This window comes from Aethalodelphis obliquidens, unplaced genomic scaffold, assembly GCF_003676395.1.
Source record: "Aethalodelphis obliquidens isolate GAN/ISIS:26980383/991018 unplaced genomic scaffold, ASM367639v1 scaffold52, whole genome shotgun sequence".
Classification (NCBI taxonomy): domain Eukaryota; kingdom Metazoa; phylum Chordata; class Mammalia; order Artiodactyla; family Delphinidae; genus Aethalodelphis; species Aethalodelphis obliquidens.
Genome location: NW_020837996.1, coordinates 13,177,531 through 13,197,392, shown reverse-complemented (window position 1 = coordinate 13,197,392; position 19,862 = coordinate 13,177,531). Strand labels below are relative to the sequence as shown.

General features: G+C 36.7%; 1 protein-coding gene across 1 annotated transcript in view; it reads right to left on the bottom strand.

The window, feature by feature from the left end:
• Nucleotides 1-5,486: 5,486 nt before the first annotated feature.
• LOC113608295 (gamma-aminobutyric acid receptor subunit beta-2-like) overlaps nt 5,487-19,862 on the bottom strand; it is a 141,870-nt gene continuing 127,494 nt past the window's right edge. The window contains exons 5-6 of the mRNA XM_027084424.1: nt 6,176-6,258; nt 5,487-5,560 (exon numbers count right to left, since the gene is read on the bottom strand). Of these exons, the coding sequence (XP_026940225.1) occupies nt 5,487-5,560; nt 6,176-6,258 (157 nt within the window). The remainder of the gene's footprint in view (nt 5,561-6,175; nt 6,259-19,862) is intronic.

The following is a 19,862-nucleotide window of genomic DNA, read 5'->3' as shown; positions in this document are numbered from 1 at the left end:
TGTTCATAGCTGTAAACTCATGTATCAAGAAAAACATAAAGTTCTCAAATAAACAACCTAACATACCTTGAGGAACTAGGAAAAGAAGAAAAAGCTAGGCCCAAAGTTGGCAGAAAGAGGAAATTATAAAGATTAGATCAGAAATAAATAAAATAGAAAACAGGATACCAATAAAAATAAAACAATCATAGAAGATCAAGAAGATTAAGAGTTGGGTATTTGAAAAGACAAACAAAACTGACAAACCTTTAGCTAGACTAAACAAGAAAAAAAAAGGGCACAAATAAATAGAATTATTAATGGAAGAGGAGACATTCCATTCCAGCTGATACCACAGAAATACAAAGGGTCATGAGACTACTAGGAACAGTTGTATGCCAATAAATTAAACAATCTAGAAGAAATGGATAAATAACTAGAAACATACAATTTACTAAGACTGAGTCATGAAGAAAAAGAAAATATGAACAAAACAATTATAAGTAAGAGATAACTAAAAAGATTTAATCAGTAATGAAAAACTTCCCAACAAAGAAAAGATCAGAACCAAATGTTTTCACTGGTGAATTTTACCAAGCATTCAAAGAAGAATTAATGCCAAATATTCTTAAACTATTCAAAAAAAATTAAAGAGAAAGGAATGCTCCCAAACTCACTTTACAAGGCCAGGATTACCCTGACACCAAAGTCAGATAAGGATACTGCAAGAAAAGAAAACTACAGGCTAATATCCTTGATACATATAGATGCAAAAATCCTCAACAAAATACTAGCAAACCAAATTCAACAGCACATTGGAAAAATCATACCCCATGAGCAAGTGGAATTCAGCTCTGGAATGCAAGGATGATTCAGCATATGCAAATCAAAATGAAAGGTAAAAATAATACAATTAACTCAATAGATGCAGAAAAAGCATTTGAAAAAAGCCACACTTTTTCATGATAAAAATCCTTGACAAATTAGGTTAGAAGGAATGTACCTCAACATAATAAAGGCCATTATATAACAAGCCCACAGCTCATATCATACTCAATGAGGAGAGGCTGAAAGCTTTTCCTCTCAGATCAGAAAAAGGGGGGCCCACTCACAACTCCTATTCAACACAGTACTAAAAGTCCTAGCCATAGCAATCAAGCAAGAAAAAAAGAAATAAAAGATATCCAAATTAGAAAGAAGGAAGTAAAACTGTCTCTGTTGGCAGGTGATATGATCTTGCATATAGAAAATCCTAAAGACTGCCAAAAAGCTGCTAGAACAAACTAATTCAATAAAGTTGCAGTATACAAAATTAACATATAAAAATCAGTTGTAATTTTATACACTAACAATAAACTATCTGAAAATGAAATTAAGAAAACAATCCTCTTCACAGGAGCATCAAAAACAATACAATACTTAGAGATAAGGAATGCTTGATCAAGGAGGTTAAAGATCTGTACAATGAAATCTATAAAACATTGATGAAAGAAACTAAAGAAGATGCAAATAAATGGAAAGATATCCCATGTTCATGAATCAGAAGAATTAATATTGTTAAAATATCCACCACCCAAAGCCATCTATAGATTCAATGCAATACTTACCAAAATTCCAATGGCAGTTTTTACAGAAATTGAACAAACAATCATAAAATTTGTATGGAACAAAAGATTCTGAATAGCTAAAGCAATATGAAACAAGAATAATAAAGCTGGAGGTCTCACACTCCTGATTTTAAACTATGCTACAAAACTACAGTAATCAAAGCAGTATGGGTCTGTCATAAAAACAGACACATAGACCAATGAAGCAGAACTGAGAGTCCAGAAATAAACCCTCACATATATGGCCAACTAATATTTGACAAGGGAGTCAAGAATGCTCAATGGAGAAATGATAGTCTCATTCAATGAATGGTGTTGGGAAAACTGGATAACCACATGCAAAAGAATTTGTACCAGGGAAATGCAAATCAGAACCGCAATGAACAACCACCTCACACCTGTTAGAATGGCTATCATAAAAAAGACAACAGATAAGTGCTTGCTAGCTAGGATGTGAAAAACAGGGAATCTTGTACACTGATGATAAGAATGTAAATTAGTACAGTCACGATGGAAAACAGTATGGAAGTTTCTCAAAAAATTAAAGCCAGAACTACCATATGATCCAGCAATCCTGCTTCTGGGTACATATCCAAACGAAATTAAATCACTAGCACTAAGAAGTTCCTGTACAACCATGTTCATTGCAACATTCTTTTTTTTTAAACTTTTTATTTTATATTGTAGTATAGCCAACGAACAACATTGTGACAGCTTCAGGTGCACAGCAAAGTGACTCAGCATACATATACATGTATCCATTCTCCTCCAAACTCCCCTCCCATGCAGGCTGCCACATGACATTGAGCAGAGTTCCCTGTGCTATACAGTAGGCCCTGGCTTGTTATCCATATAGCACTGTGTACATGTCCATCCCAAACTCCCTAACTATCCCTTCCTCCCACCCTTCTGCCCGGTAATCATAAGTTCGTTCTCTAAGTCTATGAGTCTGTTTCTGTTTTGTAAATAAGTTCATTTGTATCATTTTTTTTTAGATTCCATATATAATGGATATCATACAATATTTCTCTTTCTCTGTCTGACTTACTTCACTCAGTATGACAATCTCTAAGTCCGTCCATGTTGCTGCAAATGGCATTATTTCATTCTTTTTAATGGCTGAGTTATATTCCATTGTATACATGTACAACATCTTCTTTATCCATTCCTCTGTCAATGGACATTTAGGTTGCTTCCATGTCTTGGCTATTGTAAACAGTGCTGCAATGAACACTGGGGTGTGTGCATTCTTTCGGACCATGTTTTTCTCCAGATACATGCCCAGAAGTGGGATTGCAGGGTCATATGGTAGCTCTATTTTTAGTTTTTTAAGGAAACTCCATACTGTTCTCTATAGTGGCTTTACCAATTTACATTCTCACCAACAGTGTAGGAAGGTTCCCTTCGCTCCACACTCTCTCCAGCATTTATTGTTTAGAGATTTTTTCACGATAGCTGTTTTGACTGGTGTGAGGTGATATCTCATTGTAGTTTTGACTTGCATTTCTCTAATAATTAACGATATTAAACATCTTTTCATGTGCGTCTTGTCCATCTGTATGCCTTTTTTGGAGAAATGTCTATTTAGATCTTCTGCACATTTTTTGATTGGCTTGTTTTGATGATATTAAGCCTCATGAGCTGTTGGTAAATTTTGGAGACTAATCCCTTGTCGGTCAAAAAATATTTGCAAATATTTTCTCCCAATCTGTGGGTTGTCTTTTTGTTTTGTTTATGGTTGCCTTTGCTGTTCAAAAACTTTTGAGTTTAATTAGGTCTCATTTGTTTATTTTTATTTTTATTTCCATTATTCTGGGAGATGGATTGAAAAAGATATTGCTGCGATTTATGTCAGAGAGTGTTCTGCCTATGTTTTCCTCTAGGAGTTTTATAGTGTCCAGTCTCACATTTAGGTCTTTAATCTATTTTGAGCTTATTTTTGTGTAAAAGAGTGATCTAATTTCATTTTTTTACATGTAGCTGTCCAGTTTTTCCCGCACCATTTGTTGAAGAGACTGTCTTTCCACCATTGTGTAGTCTTGCCTCCTTTGTCATAGATTAACTGATGCAGCATTCTTTATAATAGCCAAGATGTAGAGGCAACCTAGGTGTCTGTTGATGGATGAATGGATAAAGAAGATGTGATACACACACACAGAGAATGGGATATTATTCTTCTATAAAAAGGAAATCCTTGTGACAACATGGATGAACCATGAGGGCATTAGGTTAAGTGAAATAAGTCAGAGAGAGGAAGACCAGCTCTGTATGATCTTACTTATATGTGGAATCTAAAAAAATACTGAACTCATAGAAACACTTAAAGGGTACAAACTTTCATTCATAAGGTGAATAAGATCTGAGTATCTAATCTACAGAATGGTGACTATAGTTAACAATACTGTACAATATACTTAAAGTTTCTAATAGAGTAAATCTTAGAAGTTCTTAATACACACACACACACACGGTAACTATGTGAAGTGATGAATGTGTTAACTAACCATATTGTGGTAATCATTTTGTAATACATACACATAACAAATCATCACACTGTACGTCTTAAACTCACACAATGACATATGTCAATTGTATCTCAAAAAAGCTGGAAAAATCTATATCATTTACCAGGGTAATTGTGAACTGAAATGAGATATGTAAAAGCCCCTTTATAAAACTTAAACTTTCTAAAAGTCTAAGGAGTTATCATGTTTCTTTTTTTAATTAATTAATTAATTTATTTATTTTTGGTTACGTTGGGTCTTCGTTGCTGCACGAGGGCCTTCTCTAGCTGTGGTGAGCGGGGGCTACTCTTCGTTGCTGTGCACGGGCTTCTCATTGAGGTGGCTTCTCTGGTTGCAGAGCATGGGCTCTAGGCGCGTGGGCTTCAGTAGTTGTGGCACGCAGGTTTCAGTAGTTGTGGCACATGGGCTTATTTGCCCCGTGGCATGTGGGATCTTCCGGACCAGGGCTCCAACCCGTGTCTCCTGCATTGGCAGGCAGATTCTTAACCACTGCGTCACCAGGGAAGTCCAGGAGTTATCATGTTAATTTTTAAATATTCATGTCAAAAAGAATATTCATGTCAGAATTATACTTTAATTACATGGAACACTTGGATGCTGCCTGTGTCCTTAGGCATCATCGGTTCTTCAAAATAAAAAGGCCTCGTTTACTACTATGAGGGTTGTGAAAGGCGCAAGTGACATTACATCAGTGCAGGTGCTTTAACCATGTACAATTATGATTATTTAAAATTCCAGTCAAATTCTACCACAAAAAAATGCTCTTACCACAAAAATTCATTTGTAGTACACAGCAACATACTTTTTTCAAAATATCCTTATATCAGCGATTTGAAACAACGAAAGAATTTGAACTTTGAAGAACATTATTCTCTAAACTGTGTCATGAGTTACAAAAATGCAAAGTTATCCGAGAGATATCTACATAAATATAATCATCATCAAAATCCCTTGGACCAATTTCATTAAATAGTTCTTTATGGCAAAGATCTAATGTGAAAATAATGATGATTTGGAAATACAAGTATGCAATCAGGTTCTTCAAAAAGTGCATATAAATTTAATTATCCCTCGAAGCTATTTTTTGAAATGGGCAAAACTACCAGCAATGTGTCATAAATGCAGTATTTCTGCTCAGAGCAGTGATTTAGAGTTTCATGGCTCGCCAAGGCTAGAGTTCCTCCCAAAGACTGAGAGTATCCACAAAGCAGTCAAGCTAGTCATTATCTAGAATGCTGGATATAAAATCATCAGCTTCCAATTGTTTGATAGGATTAAATAGGAAAACACTGCAAAGAATTGAGAGAGAAAAAAGATTTGAAATCCTACTCCACCTCAAACGACCTCTCTGTGTGACCTCTGAAATGGAAATGGGTTATGAAATAAACGCTTTAGCCCAGTCAACAGGGTAGGTGACCGAATCATCAAGAAGGATGCTGAAAATGCGGCCTAGAAAAGCACCAACATTGTAAAACAGGTCAGCACAGGAAAGAGAATAAAAACACACATACACCAATCTTGCTCATCATATGGCCTTCAGCAAGAATATAAAATAAATTTGAAACAATGAAAATAGTCCCTCGAAGTAAAAAATATTCCACCAATCCACACTCTATGAATGTTTTAACTAATCCAGAGGCCACTTTTACTCTGCAATTAATTGCAGAGATAGATAACATTTGTGAAAGGCAAAGGCAATAAGGACATCTCGTGTTATGCTGCCATCTCCACCTATTTTTCCAAGCCTGTTGCAGCTAGTTGCAACAATTCCATATAATAAATTCCTGAAATAGCCCTTGGTGTCCTTCCAGACTCTTAGTATCTTCCTTTTATTGCTAGATTACTGCTTCCCTACACATCCCTCCCAGGGACTTAGGGATGACACTAAGAGGGTGGCAGCATGACTGAGGGAAGACACTGTGAGCACCTCCCTCCACCAAATTTGGCACACTAGCACAACCTTTGCAGGACTTGTGTTGTGGATGTGAACCAGGGTAGGAGACCTTTGCCCAAGGAGAACCTTAAAGCCAAGTTCAGTCTAACTGGATTGTCAGAAAAACTTACAGCTTTCAATTTCCAAGGTGCAGTTTTGTTCATCCAGTGGGTACCGCCTCAGGTCCATCATGCAGGCAGCTGTGGTTGTGATTCTAGAAGAGAAGTATCAATGATACATGCTGTTAGCTGATCCATGACTGAGCTGGAAAAATTAAATCTAAGTCTCAAAGAAGACAGCACTGGGCCTCTAGGAGACTGGTTTAGCTTAAGCTCTAACAACAAAAAAAAGAGTGCTACAACTTTGGATAACCATTTTCCTTGATGAGCCTCACGATGCTTTGTAAATTAAACAGAGTGGACTAAATCAGTATTCTCCCAAGATGTGGTCCATTACCTACTTGGTACCCAAATCACCTGGGAACGTTTGTTAAACAGGCAGTTCCCATTCTCCAGAAGGTCTTGGGGGTGGGAGGGGGCCGTCCCAGGACTCTAGCTTACAAGCATCAAAGGTGATTGAGAAAACCAACATGGATATTACTCTTGCACTCACATTTGTTTTCTCCTCCCCTTCTCAAGACCCGAAAATCAAACCTTCCAACAATCTTGGCTTTGGTCCATCATTTTTGACCTTTCTATACATAGTGTGGTGCTTTGCAAGTGTATTAGTATAACATACCATATGCCTGTCATCTGTCACCTGATTTGCTCTGTCCTGAGTAATCTGATATTCTCAAGGCCTGTTGGAGAGCTTCCTCCTGTTGGCAGAGTTATTTATTTAGGACACACTGTACCTTTATTAATTTATCAGGAAGAAATGAATATGTCTCTTTAATGTCTTTATATTTCTCTGTCACCATTTTTCACTAATCTCACTTTTCACTAATTGAAGACCTGCTAGAAAGAGCCAAAAAGCATACCGCCCTAAATGATTTATCAATTTGGTTTCTGATCAATAAGGCAGCACAATGTTATGGAAAAGCAGAAGTTTTAAACCACAACAGACATAGGTTTGGATTCTAATTCTGCCTCACTAACTGTGATACACATCCAGATGGTTAATATCTCCTAACCAACCTTAGTTTCTTTGTCTGTAAAAAGGGGGCATTCTTCACAACAACAGTAATAACAGCCTAACAGAGTTTCTGTATGAACTAATAGAATAATTTATGTAATAGGCCCTTCACATCTGCTGAAAAAAACTAAGAGGACAAACTGATGTTAAATTTGACCAACTTTGCTTACTCTGCTCCTAGAGGTACTATACTGTGTGTTGGAAACAGAGAAATAAGATGCAGATCCAGCTTGGGAGAAACAATCCATAGCTAGACCTTTTTCATTAGAAGGTCTTGGGCAGAGCTTAGACAAGTAGTGCAAGTGAACTGAATCTCTGAAATTCCTTAGTTAGGTGTGAGAGTCCTACTCCTCAGTTGTAGGATGGAAATACCTAAATGACTTCATGTAAGTAGTTCATGCCTCTTTAGTTTGATGACTTCTTCATTCAGGTTTGTGCTCTGTTCATTTTTGTTTTCCTCTTTAGAGATAAGTGAGCATCCTAGGGGTGATGTTCATCCTGGGCTCCTTGCTCTCCTTCACCAGGAGATGGCTACTCTGCCTCGACTCCTTTCCACCTCCACTGCCTTCCTCAGTGTCTGTGGTCCCACTGCCTCACTTCCATGTTATTATAGTATCTTGGTCTCCTAGCCTCTCCATTTGCCTCCCTACTAACTATAATTCATACAACAGTCAGATGTTTTAAAACCATAGATCAGATTTCATCCCTCCTCTTTAAAATTTTCAGTGGCTCTTCCAAAAACTCCAGTCTCGCCTATGGCCTATTGTGCCCTGAGTAATCTCACCCTTCTCTCCCAATATTTTCTCATACCAAGTCCTCACTCACTATTTCCAGCCTTAACATGTGTTCTCTCTGCCTAGAACATGTGTCCCCCCCGATACTCACAGAGCATGTTTTCCAATCCTTTAGCTGGAAAATCAACTCCTCTGAAAGGGCTTTCCTGAGCAGCCCACCCAAAGTGGCTGCCTTAACTAATGCTCCATCTTAGCTGTTTATTTCCTTCAAGGAATTACTACAATCTGAAATTATCTTGCTTATTTCTTTTCTTGTAAGAACTATTTTTCCCAGTAAAATTTAAGCTGTTGAAAGACACAGACTTTCTTCTGTGTAAGTGAATCAAAAAGTATCTGTTGAAAGGATAAATACATGAATTATACAGAGTCAAGCAGCTGGTTTTGCTGTGCATAAATCTTTTATTTGGAGGATTATTTTATTGCATCATTTCTCTTTTTTTAAACTTACAATGTGTCTTGGGTTTTAGGGATTCTTTTTATATTTTTCACAGTACGTAAATTTTAATCCACTTAATTAGCATTACATAACTAGTACCAGAGTTTATCTTAGTATCGAACTGATTGTTTTCCCTTTCAGTGGGACTGATCAAATACCTATATTTTATAAATTCTAAAAATTATATAAAAATTAACATTCACATTTACTCAGGGTTAAAAAAAGAATTTATTTTGGCTATGTGATACTTGGCTAAATTTTTCACTGGTCCACTGACTTTTTCCAAAGTGTAGATCCAACCTGAATTACCACTAACATACAGGAAATTGAACTGTATAGAAGAGAAATATTCAAAGGAAATATAATTAGGTGCATAGTGGGCATACCAAATTCTCATGCTATTTATGAAAAATAGCAGACAATCTCCATCTTGAGACACTAGAGAAAATCAACTTCATTTGATAGAATGAACACAAAAGACATGAAAGATACAAGAGCATACATACCATAAAAAAGGAGAGCCATAAATAGATGACTGACTGTGTAAGTGAGGTGAAATTTGCAATTGCTACAACAGGTTGTAGTTTACACTTTCTGCTGATGCATATTCATGGCAACTAACATCTGTGAACACTAGTGCTGTGAGCAAGAAAAATAAATTGACTAATTCTATTGTAGAAGCAACTGAGTTTCTACTCATGTTTTAAAAATGAACTATTATGAAAGTGTTTTTCTCACATCAACAACATTCATATTCACACCAATGTTTTACTGTTTTTAATGCTATAGTATACTCTGTAAAACTAAAAAATATATATAAATGTTTTCTAGTTGATGTTTATAAGCATTTGTATCTCCTGTTGGATTAAAACAGAAACTGTAGCCAAAATAATCCATTTGGAATCCTGATCATACAAACCAGGATGAATGACCTGAGATAAGTCACTTACACGCGCCAAGAGTAGGTTGCTCCTGAAACCCTGAACTAAAAACTTGCCATCCTGCTTTGCTGTGAGATGATAAAAGTAGGAAAAAATCTGTAACATTAAATATTCTGCATCTTTTGTTATTACTCACTGCTAATGAGTAAATACAGTGATAACTCATTTAGCCAGTCGTTACTTGGTAGTGTGCATATGTATATGTTTGTATACATGAAGAAACGTAGAATACCCACAAACTTATTTTATAAGCAAAGCAGAGCTATAAAATATGATATATAAATACTCAGAAGAGTCATCATGCCATATGTGTATACGAAATTCTTACTAACAACTTTTAGGACAAAGTACTGACGTGTAACCAATCTGCATATTTTCTAGGTGCTTTGTGAGAGCAGGAACAATTTTTTCCTTATTTCTACCTCAAAAATCTTGCCAGGTGTTGACATATGTCAATAACCCAAGATTAAAATAAAAATAATAATAATAACAACAACATGAAACAAACAAAGACAGCCATGGTCATAAGTATTCCCAAATTGAGGATTTTGAAGTAATTCTCTAGATTAAGTGTCTGATTTAATTTATATAAAAAATTCTCAAGCAAATTTAAAAGTCAAAATCATCCTTACAGAAGAAGCTACCCTGAAGTGAATCTTACTCAGAAAAGCTCAACAATCAACATCAAAATCTATTCTCGGGGACTTTCAGATTTGTAACAGGGTTGTTTCTTTAAGAATAAGTCAATAAAACAAATATACTTAAAGGGTTTTCATGAACATGCCTTTCTGAATCCTGATAAAGATCCTTAATGGGCCTTAAATTACTCAACATCACTACTAGGAGTCTTTGAAGTGAAGCTAGTAACTCATTAGGCAGGCATCCTGATTAAGTTTCAAGACCATTGTGAAATATATGAAGACAGTTCTGTTTTCAGTCAAAGGAAACAGTCAAGGATACCTACAAAATTTACCTCATTTACCTGTAGCAAATCTTCTATAGCTAAAAGTGGAAATGTGTCTTCTTTGGGGCTGAATACTATGGCATGAAGAGAGCCACCTTTGGGGAATACTGATTATTCCGACTGGGCTAAGAGATTTTTAGATAAATTTTTATTCCTCAGCCACTGGACACTGTCATCAAAAATGATTTATGTCATAAAATACTGACATAGTGCAAGGAAACTAAATATGTAAAATAAAATAAGAGTCACTAAAGTCATGCATAAAATCAAGAAATACAACAATTATGCCAGCATTTCATATTAAAGCCATAATAGATATTTTATGGTGTCATTACCTGACATTTACTGATACTACTATATCATTCCAAGTTTGAATATGACCAAAGACAGTTATTAAGTAATAATAAATGCCTCTGCCACTCAGCCAATAGGAAATAACTCAGAATCATCAACGTGACACACTTGGGGTCTTTCAGCAGATTCTTCAAGAGGGACTTCAGGAGCTAGAGTACATGGTTAAACATGTGCTTTAAAATGTGAAAACTTGTTAGGACTTCATCCAGAGATTATTGAAAAGTGACTCTGGACTTTTACTTTGTTTGATTTCTTTATCTAGACAACCATCAAGCTATTCCACACAAAAAAATTTGTTTTCAGCATCTTTGCATATTTTTTAAGAAAGTCAGCTGCCTTATCCTCAACTATAGTCAAAACATATTGTTCTAATTCACCACACGCTTTTCCTTTGTTCAAAATGTACATTTACCTAAAAGCACAACTTATTCTAATTACAAGGAATAAAGGAACCCCCTGGTATTAGTATGCAGGATTAATAGAGAAAAATTAGGATGTTAAAAAAGGTCAGTTATCAAAAAATACATTGATACATATTTTGTGAACTGTAAAACAAACATTAAAGACTTCAGCTCTGGGGGAAAATTCCAATTACTGAATTTAAGCATTAGAGGATGAACTGAAATTTCAAAGAGTTCTAAAGAGCTCATCTGAGTCATTTCCCACAAAGGTACTTAAAAGTTTTTGTTTTAATATCTCCAAGAAGACTTGACATTATTTTGTATCTTAAAACTATTTTAGCTGGGAAACTAATTTCTCACATATATCTGCTCTTGTGATATGCTCTTGCTTTTTGTAGAGTAGATAGAAAATCTACTGTAGGGTTTAGGTGACTTCAGCTTGGCATGCTCAATAATAGTAAATACACCTCAAATTAATTGACCACCTACTATATTCCAGACACGATCTAGTGTTACTGAAATGTATCATCTCATTTAACATGCGGAGCATCCTATTACTATTCCCATTTTACAGATAGGAAAATTGAGAGAGGGCAGACAGAATAAGCGAGAAGAACTACAATCCTGCAGCCTGTGGAATGAAAACCACATTCACAGAAAGATAGACAAAAGAAAAAGGCAGAGGACTAGGCACGACATGAAGGAACAAGATAAAACCCCATAAAGACACCTAAAGAAGTGGAGATAGGCAATCTTCTAGAAAAAGAGTCAGAATAATGATAGTGAAGTTGATCCAGGACCTCAGAAAAAGAATGGAGACAAAGATCAAGAAGATGAAAGAAATGTTTAACAAAGACCTAGAAGAATTAAAGAACAAGCAAACAGAGATGAACAGTACAATAACTGAAATGAAAAACCACACTAGAAGGAATCAATAGCAGAAAAACTGAGGCAGAAGAATGGATAAGTGACTGGGAAGACAGAATGGTGGAATTCACTGCCACGGAGCAGTGAATAAAGAATAAAGAAAAAAGAATGAAAAGAAATGAAGACAGTCTAAGAGAGCATTGGGACAACATTAAACACACCAACATTCGCATTATACAGGTCCCAGAAGGAGAAGAGAGAGAGAAAGGACCCAGAAAAATATCTGAAGAGATTATAGTGAAAAACTTCCCTAACATGGGAAAGGAAATAGCCACCCAAGTACAGGAAGAACTGAGAGTTCCAGGCAGGATAAACCCAAGGAGAAATATGCCAAGACACATAGTAATCAAATTGACAACAATTAAAACAAAGAAAAATTATTGAAAGCAGCAAGAGAAAAATGACAAATAACATACAAGGGAACTCCCACAAGGTTAACAGCTGATTTCTCAGCAGAAACTCTACAAGTCAGAAGGGAGTGGCATGATATACTTAATGTGATGAAAGGGAAGAACCTACAACCAAGATTACTCTACCAAGCACAGATCTCATTCAGATTTGATGGAGAAATCAAAAGCTTTACAGACAAGCAAAAGCTAAGAGAATTCAGCACCACCAAATCAGCTCTACAACAAATGCTAAAGGAACTTCTCTAAGTGGGAAACGCAAGACAAGAAAAGGACCTACAAAAACAAACCCAAAACAATTAAGAAAACGGTAATGGAAACATACATATCGATAATTACCTTAAATGTCAAAGGATTAAATGCTCCAACCAAAAGACACAGGCTTGCTGACTGGATACAAAAATAAGACCCATATATATGCTGTCTACAAGAGACCCACTTCAGACCTAGGGACACATACAGACTGAAAGTGAGGGGATGGAAAAAGATATTCCATGCAAATGGAAATCAAAAGAAAGCTGGAGTAGCCATACTCATATCAGATAAAATAGACTTTAAAATAAAGAATGTTACAAGAGACAAGGAAGGACAATACATAATGATCAAAGGATCAATCCAAGAAGAAGATATAACAATTATAAATATATATGAACCCAACATAGGAGCACCTCAATACATAAGGCAACTGCTAACAGCTCTAAAAGAGGAAATCAACAGTAACAGAATAATAGTGGGGGACTTTAACACCTCACTTACACCAATGGACAGATCATCCAAAATGAAAGTAAATAAGGAAACAGACGCTTTAAATGACACAATAGACGAGATAGATTTAATTGATATTTATAGGACATTCTATCCAATAACAGCAGATTACACTTTCTTCTCAAGTGCGCACGGAACATTCTCCAGGATAGATCACATCTTGGGTCCAAATCAAGCCTCACTAAATTTAAGAAAACTGAAATCGTACCAAGCATCTTTTCTGACCACAACGCTATGAGATTAGAAATGAATTAGAGGGAAAAAAACGTAAAAAACACAAATACATGGAGGCTAAACAATACGTTACTAAATAACCAAGAGATCACTGAAGAAATCAGAGAGGAAATCAAAAAATACCTAGAGACAAATGACAATGAAAACATGATGAACCAAAACCTATGGGATACAGCAAAAGCAGTTGTAAGAGGGAAGTTTATAGCAATACAATCCTACCTCAAGAAACAAGAAAAATCTCAAGTAAACAATCCAACCTTACACCTAAAGGAACTAGAGAAAGAAGAACAAACAAAACCCAAGGTTAGCAGAAGGAAAGAAATCATAAACATCAGAGCAGAAATAAATGAAATAGAAACAAAGAAAACAATAGCAAAGATCAATAAAACTAAAAGCTGGTTCTTAGAGAAGATAAACAAAATTGATAAACCATTAGCCAGACACAACAAGAAAAAGAGAGAGAGGACTCAAATCAATAAAATTAGGAATGAAAAAGGAGAAGTTACAACAGACACTGCAGAAATACAAAGCATCCTAAGAGACTACTACAAGCAACTCTAGGCCAATAAAATGAACAACCTGGAAGAAATGGACAAATTCTTAGAAAGGTATAACCTTCCAAGACTGAACCAGGAAGAAACAGAAAATATGAACAGACCAATCACAAGTAATGAAATTGGAACTGTGATTAAAAATCTTCCAACAAACAAAAGTCCAGGACCAGATGGCTTCACAGGTGAATGCTATCAAACATTTAGAGAAAAGCTAACACCCATCCTTCTCAAACTCTTCCAAAAAATTGCAGAGGAAGGAACACTCGCAAACTCATTCTATGAGGCCACCATCACCCTGATACCAAAACCAGACAGAGATACTTCAAAAAAAGAAAATTAGAGACCAATATCACTGATGAAAATAGATTGAAAAATCCTCAACAAAATGCTAGCAAACAGAATCCAACAATACATTAAAAGGATCATACACCATGATCAAGTGGGATTTATCCCAGAGATGCAAGGATTCTTCAGTATACGCAAATCAATCAATGGGATACACCATATTAACAAACTGAAGAATAAAAACCATATGATCATCTCAATAGAGCCAGAGAAAGCTTTTGACAAAATTCAACACTCATTTATGATAAAAACTCTCCAGAAAGTGGGCACAGAGGGAACCTATTTCAACATTATAAAGGCCATATATGACAAACACAGAGCAAACATCATTCTCAACGGTGAAAAACTGAAAGCATTTCCTCTAAGATCAGGAACAAGACAAGGACGTCCACTCTCACCACTATTATTCAACATAGCTCTGGAAGTCCTAGCCGTGGCAATCAGAGAAGAAAAAAAAAAAATAAAAGGAACACAAATTGGAAAAGAAGAAGTAAAACTGTCACTGTTTGCAAATGACACGATACCATACATAGCGAATCCTAAAGATGCCACCAAAAAACTACTAGAGCTAATCAATGAATTTGGTAAAGTTGCTGGATACAAAATTAATGCACAGAAATCTCCTGCATTCCTATACAGTAATGATGAAAAATCTGAAAGAGAATTTAAGGAAACACTCCCATTTACCACTACAACAAAAAGAATAAAATACCTAGGAATAAATCTACCTAGGGAGACAAAAGACTTTTATGCAGAAAACTATAAGACACTGATGAAAGAAATGAAAGATGATACCAACAAACGGAGAGATATACCATGTTCTTGGATTGGAAGAATAAATATTGTGAAAACGACTATACTACCCAAAGGAAGCTACAGAGTCAATGCAATCCCTATCAAATTACCAATGGCATTTTTTACAGATCTAGAACAAAAAGTCTTAATATTTGTATGGAGACACAAAAGACCCGGAAGAGCCAAAGCAGTATTGAGGGAAAAAAATGGAGCTGGAGGAATCAGATTCCCTGACTTCAGACTATACTACAAAGCTACAGTAATCAAGACAATATGGTACTGGCACAAAAACAGAAATATGGATCAATGGAACAGGATAGAAAGCCCAGAGATAAACTCACACACCTATGGTCAACTAATCTATGAGAAAGGAGGCAAAGATATACAATGGAGAAAAGACAGTCTCTTCAATAAGTGATGCTGGGAAAACTGGACAGCTACATGTAAAAGAATGATATTAGAACACTCCCTAACACCATACACAAAAATAAACTCAAAATGGATTAAAGACCTAAATGTAAGACTGGGCACTATAAAACTCTTAGAGGAAAACACAGGAAGAGCACTGTTTGACATAAAGCACAGCAAGGTGTTTTTTGATCCACCTCCCAGAGCAATAGAAATAAAAACAAAGATAAACAATTGGGACCTAATGAAACTTAAAAGCTTTTGCACAGCACAAAAACCATAAACAAGATGAAAAGACAACCTTCAGTATGGAAGAAAATATTTGCAAATGAAACATCAGACAAAGGATTAATCTCTAAAATTTACAAGCACGTCATGGAGCTCAATATCAAAAAAACAAACAATCCAATCCAAAAATGGGCAGAAGACCTAAATAGACATTTCTACAAAGAAGATATACAGATTGCCAACAAACACGTGAAAGGATGCTCAAAATCACTAATCATTAGAGAAATGCAAATCAAAACTACAATGAGGTATCACCTCACACCAGTCAGAATGGCCATCATCAGAAAATCTACAAACAACAAATGCTGGAGAGGGTGTGGAGAAAAGGGAACCCTCTTGCACTGTTGGTGGAAATGTAAATTGATACAGCCACTGTGGAGAACAGTATGGAGGTTCCTTAAAGAACTAAAAACCGAATTATCATATGACCCAGCAATCCCACTACTGGGCATATACCAGAGAAAACAGTAATTTAAAAGATATATGCACCCCAATGTTCTTTGCAGCACTATTTACAATAGCCAGGTCATGGAAGCAACCTAGATGCCCATCGACAGACAAATGGATAAAGAAGATGTGGTACATATATACAATGGAATATTACTTAGCCATAAAAAGGAATGAAACTGGGTCATTTGTAGAGACGTGGATGCATCTAGAGACTGTCATACAGAATGAAGTAAGTCAGAAAGAGGAAAACAAATATCGTATATTAATGCATATATGTGGAACCTAGAAAATGGTACAGATGAACCGGTTTGCAGAGCAGAAATTGAGACACAGATGCAGAGAACAAATGTATGGACACCAAGGGGGGAAAGCAGTGGGGGGTGGGGGTGGTCGTGTGATGAATTGGGTGATTGCGATTGACGTGTATCCACTGATGTGTATTAAATGGATGACTAATAAGAAAAAATATACAAACTTTTAAAAATAAATAAATAAAGAAATGCTGGAGAGGGTGTGGAGAAAAGGCAACCCTCTTGCACTGTTGATAGGAATGTAAATTGATACAGCCACTGAGGAGAACAGTACGGAGGTTCCTGAAAAAACTAAAAATAGAACTACCATATGACCCAGCAATCCCACTACTGGGCATATACCCTGAGAAAACCATAATTCAAAAAGAGTCATGTACCACAATGTTCATTGCAGCTCTATTTACAATAGCCCGGACATGGAAGCAACCTAAGTGTCCTTCGACTGACGAATGGATAAAGAAGATGTGGCACATTCACACAATGGAATATTACTCAGCCATAAAAAGAAATGAAATTGAGTTATTTGTAGTGAGGTGGATGGACCATAGTGTCTGTCATACAGAGTGAAGTAAGTCAGAAAGAGAAAAATAGCCTATATTAACGCCTATATGTGGAATCTAGAAAAATCGTACAGATGAACCGGTTTACAGGGCAGAAATAGAGACACAGATGTAAAGAACAAATGTATGGACACCAAGGGGGGAAAGCAGACGTGGGGGGTGGTGGTGGGATGAATCGGGAGACTGGGATTGACATGTATACACTAATATGTATAAAATAGATAATTAGCAATATCCTGCCATAAAAAAATAAATAAAATAAAATTCAAGAAAAAAATTTGAAAAAGAAAACAGAGGCACAGGTTGGTAGAGTGACTTTCTCTAAAAGTCACAGACGGTGTGGTGGACTTGAGATTGAAATCGAGGATGGTTGTCTCCAGAGCCCAGGTACTTAACTACCAGGCTATCACTAACTAGCTAGTTGACCCTGATGAAGTCATTTAGCTTCTCTGGAGGACTGGCCAATTTCTTATATCCCAAATGAGCCTGGAAATTCTATAATGCTATGAAAATACATTACATGTTCAGTGACCCTGTATATTTTGTAATTTTGTTTTACCCACACACTCAAATGCTGTATTTCACAGCTGTTCATTCTGTTTTAGTCAATTATGTAGATTAGCCCACCCCAGACAGGCACAAACAGGCCTTTCCCCTAGGAGTCCCACTTAATGTTCTCTCCTGATCGAAGGCTCCCTCAGCATTTTTCTTCCAGCGTATGCTCTTGATTTACCTCCACAGAAGCCTTCTGCTTAAATGAAAATCTCCAATACTCATGCATAACTGTTTTTAAAAACTCTTTACAAGTCTTCATGCAGAGTCACATGGGCTACTATGCTCAACTTTGTAATCACCAAAAAAAGTAAGATTGCTAGCAATCATGCTCCCATTTGATAAATCGTGCCTTTCAGATGAGAGCTATTTGTACTCTTCTGCAGCTGTTTGGCTTTCTGTGACTCCTTGCTTTTCTGGAATCTTATTCTCTGTAAAGATACCCTGCTCATTAAAGGAGACACAGGTTTCTACTACAAACTCAGGGATTATAATGAAAGACATTTCCTTGAGTAACACGCCTATGGAATCCAAACAGCAGTATCTAACATAATCTCATTTTGTAAGCATATAAATCCTAAGCAATCAAAATATTAATAGATACAGACATACCAATCTGTAGTCAGTCCCTTGTTCACCAAGATTCCCCGTATTACATTCCTGGTGGTCTCATCCACATATCCTATGCTTAGCGCACAATGAGAATATCCTCTCTTCTTTCTAGGTTATATCTTAAAGGGAGCCTGACCCTGAGAAAAAGCAATCTAGTTTTTTTTCTACTTTTTGACTCACACCCTAACAACTGAAATCTGGCTTCAGATCACTGTAAGAGATTTAATTATACCAGAGCCACTTACCAACTGGAAAGATGTATTGCCAGGACTCTAATTATTTCAACAGGGATTTTTTTTTTTGGTTTGTTTTCACAATTTAAAACAATGTTTAGATATGTCAGATACTTTTTGCTGCATTCAATATTTAAAATATTTTATTTTGATTTATGATACATCAGAGACATACCATTTCAGAATAAGTTCATCGACTTTATTCCAGTCCTTTAATTTTCTTTTTTTTAACAAAGTAAGTGGCTCACAGACACTGATTTATAGCTGGTCAGTGACTGACGGAGGTTACAACCTCAGCTGGGTCTGCTGTCACTTCTTCCACATCCAGTCCAGTATTAATTTAAAATGTAAACGCCACATGCTGGAGGTTTTCCTTTGCCTCTCCAGCTCCACCCTCCACCCTTAATCACCAGACTAGACTGCATCGACTTAAAAACTACCACCCCGGTTCTCTGGCTTCAGGTTGGATTTGGCCAACAGGGAGCAGACCAGGAGTTTGGGAGAGGGGGAGAGTGAGAGATCAGGGGAAGTGTACCCCAGGCCCCATGCAGAGGAACTTGTATACAGGTCCCCTGACCATTCCCTCTTTTCCAAGTCTGGGATGCTAGGGAGCAGATGGCAACCTGCTGATCCTAACTCTGAGAGGGAGGGGGCGCTGTTCCTTCTCTTTGTAAATCGCCCTTTTATTACATTCATCCCAAATTATCCCATTTTCACTATGCCATCTGTTTCCTGTTGGGCCCCTGACTGATAGAATATATTATAGAAATGTATTTAAAATCTGAAGTTTCTCTAGCTAGGCTGTCAAAAAAATTCGAAGCATTCCATTTCTGGGTCTTTTGTCTTGGGATTTTAGGGATGAGAGGATGAAGTTTCCTTCCACCTTAAATGAACTGCCTCCTTCCTATGATTCCAGTCTCAGTTCTCTGTAGCCCACCCAAAAAGCGTTCTCCCTCCACCTTAGCTAAAGCAGCCCGTCGTCCCCTACCATTGGTCACTGTCTCATCTCACTTTATTTCCTTCGTAATACTTATCAACTATCTTAATTTAGTCTGTGTATGCACTGGCTTATTCATCATTCTCTGTCTCCCTAGTAGACTGAGTCTACATTAAGTTGGGTTTCTACGAAGCAGACACTGAAGGATGCTCACCAGGGATCACCACCTGTGAAAGGAAGGGAGAAGAAGAAGGACTGGACAAAGGAAGATGCTGATGCAGGATGCTGGCCCAACAATACGGAAGTTCTGGTGGGAGTACTGCCACCAGAGTTACTCACGTGAGACTGAAATGACTTTTAAACCACCTCTGTCCTCTACCATCACTATACACACACACCTTCCTTGAGTGGCTGGC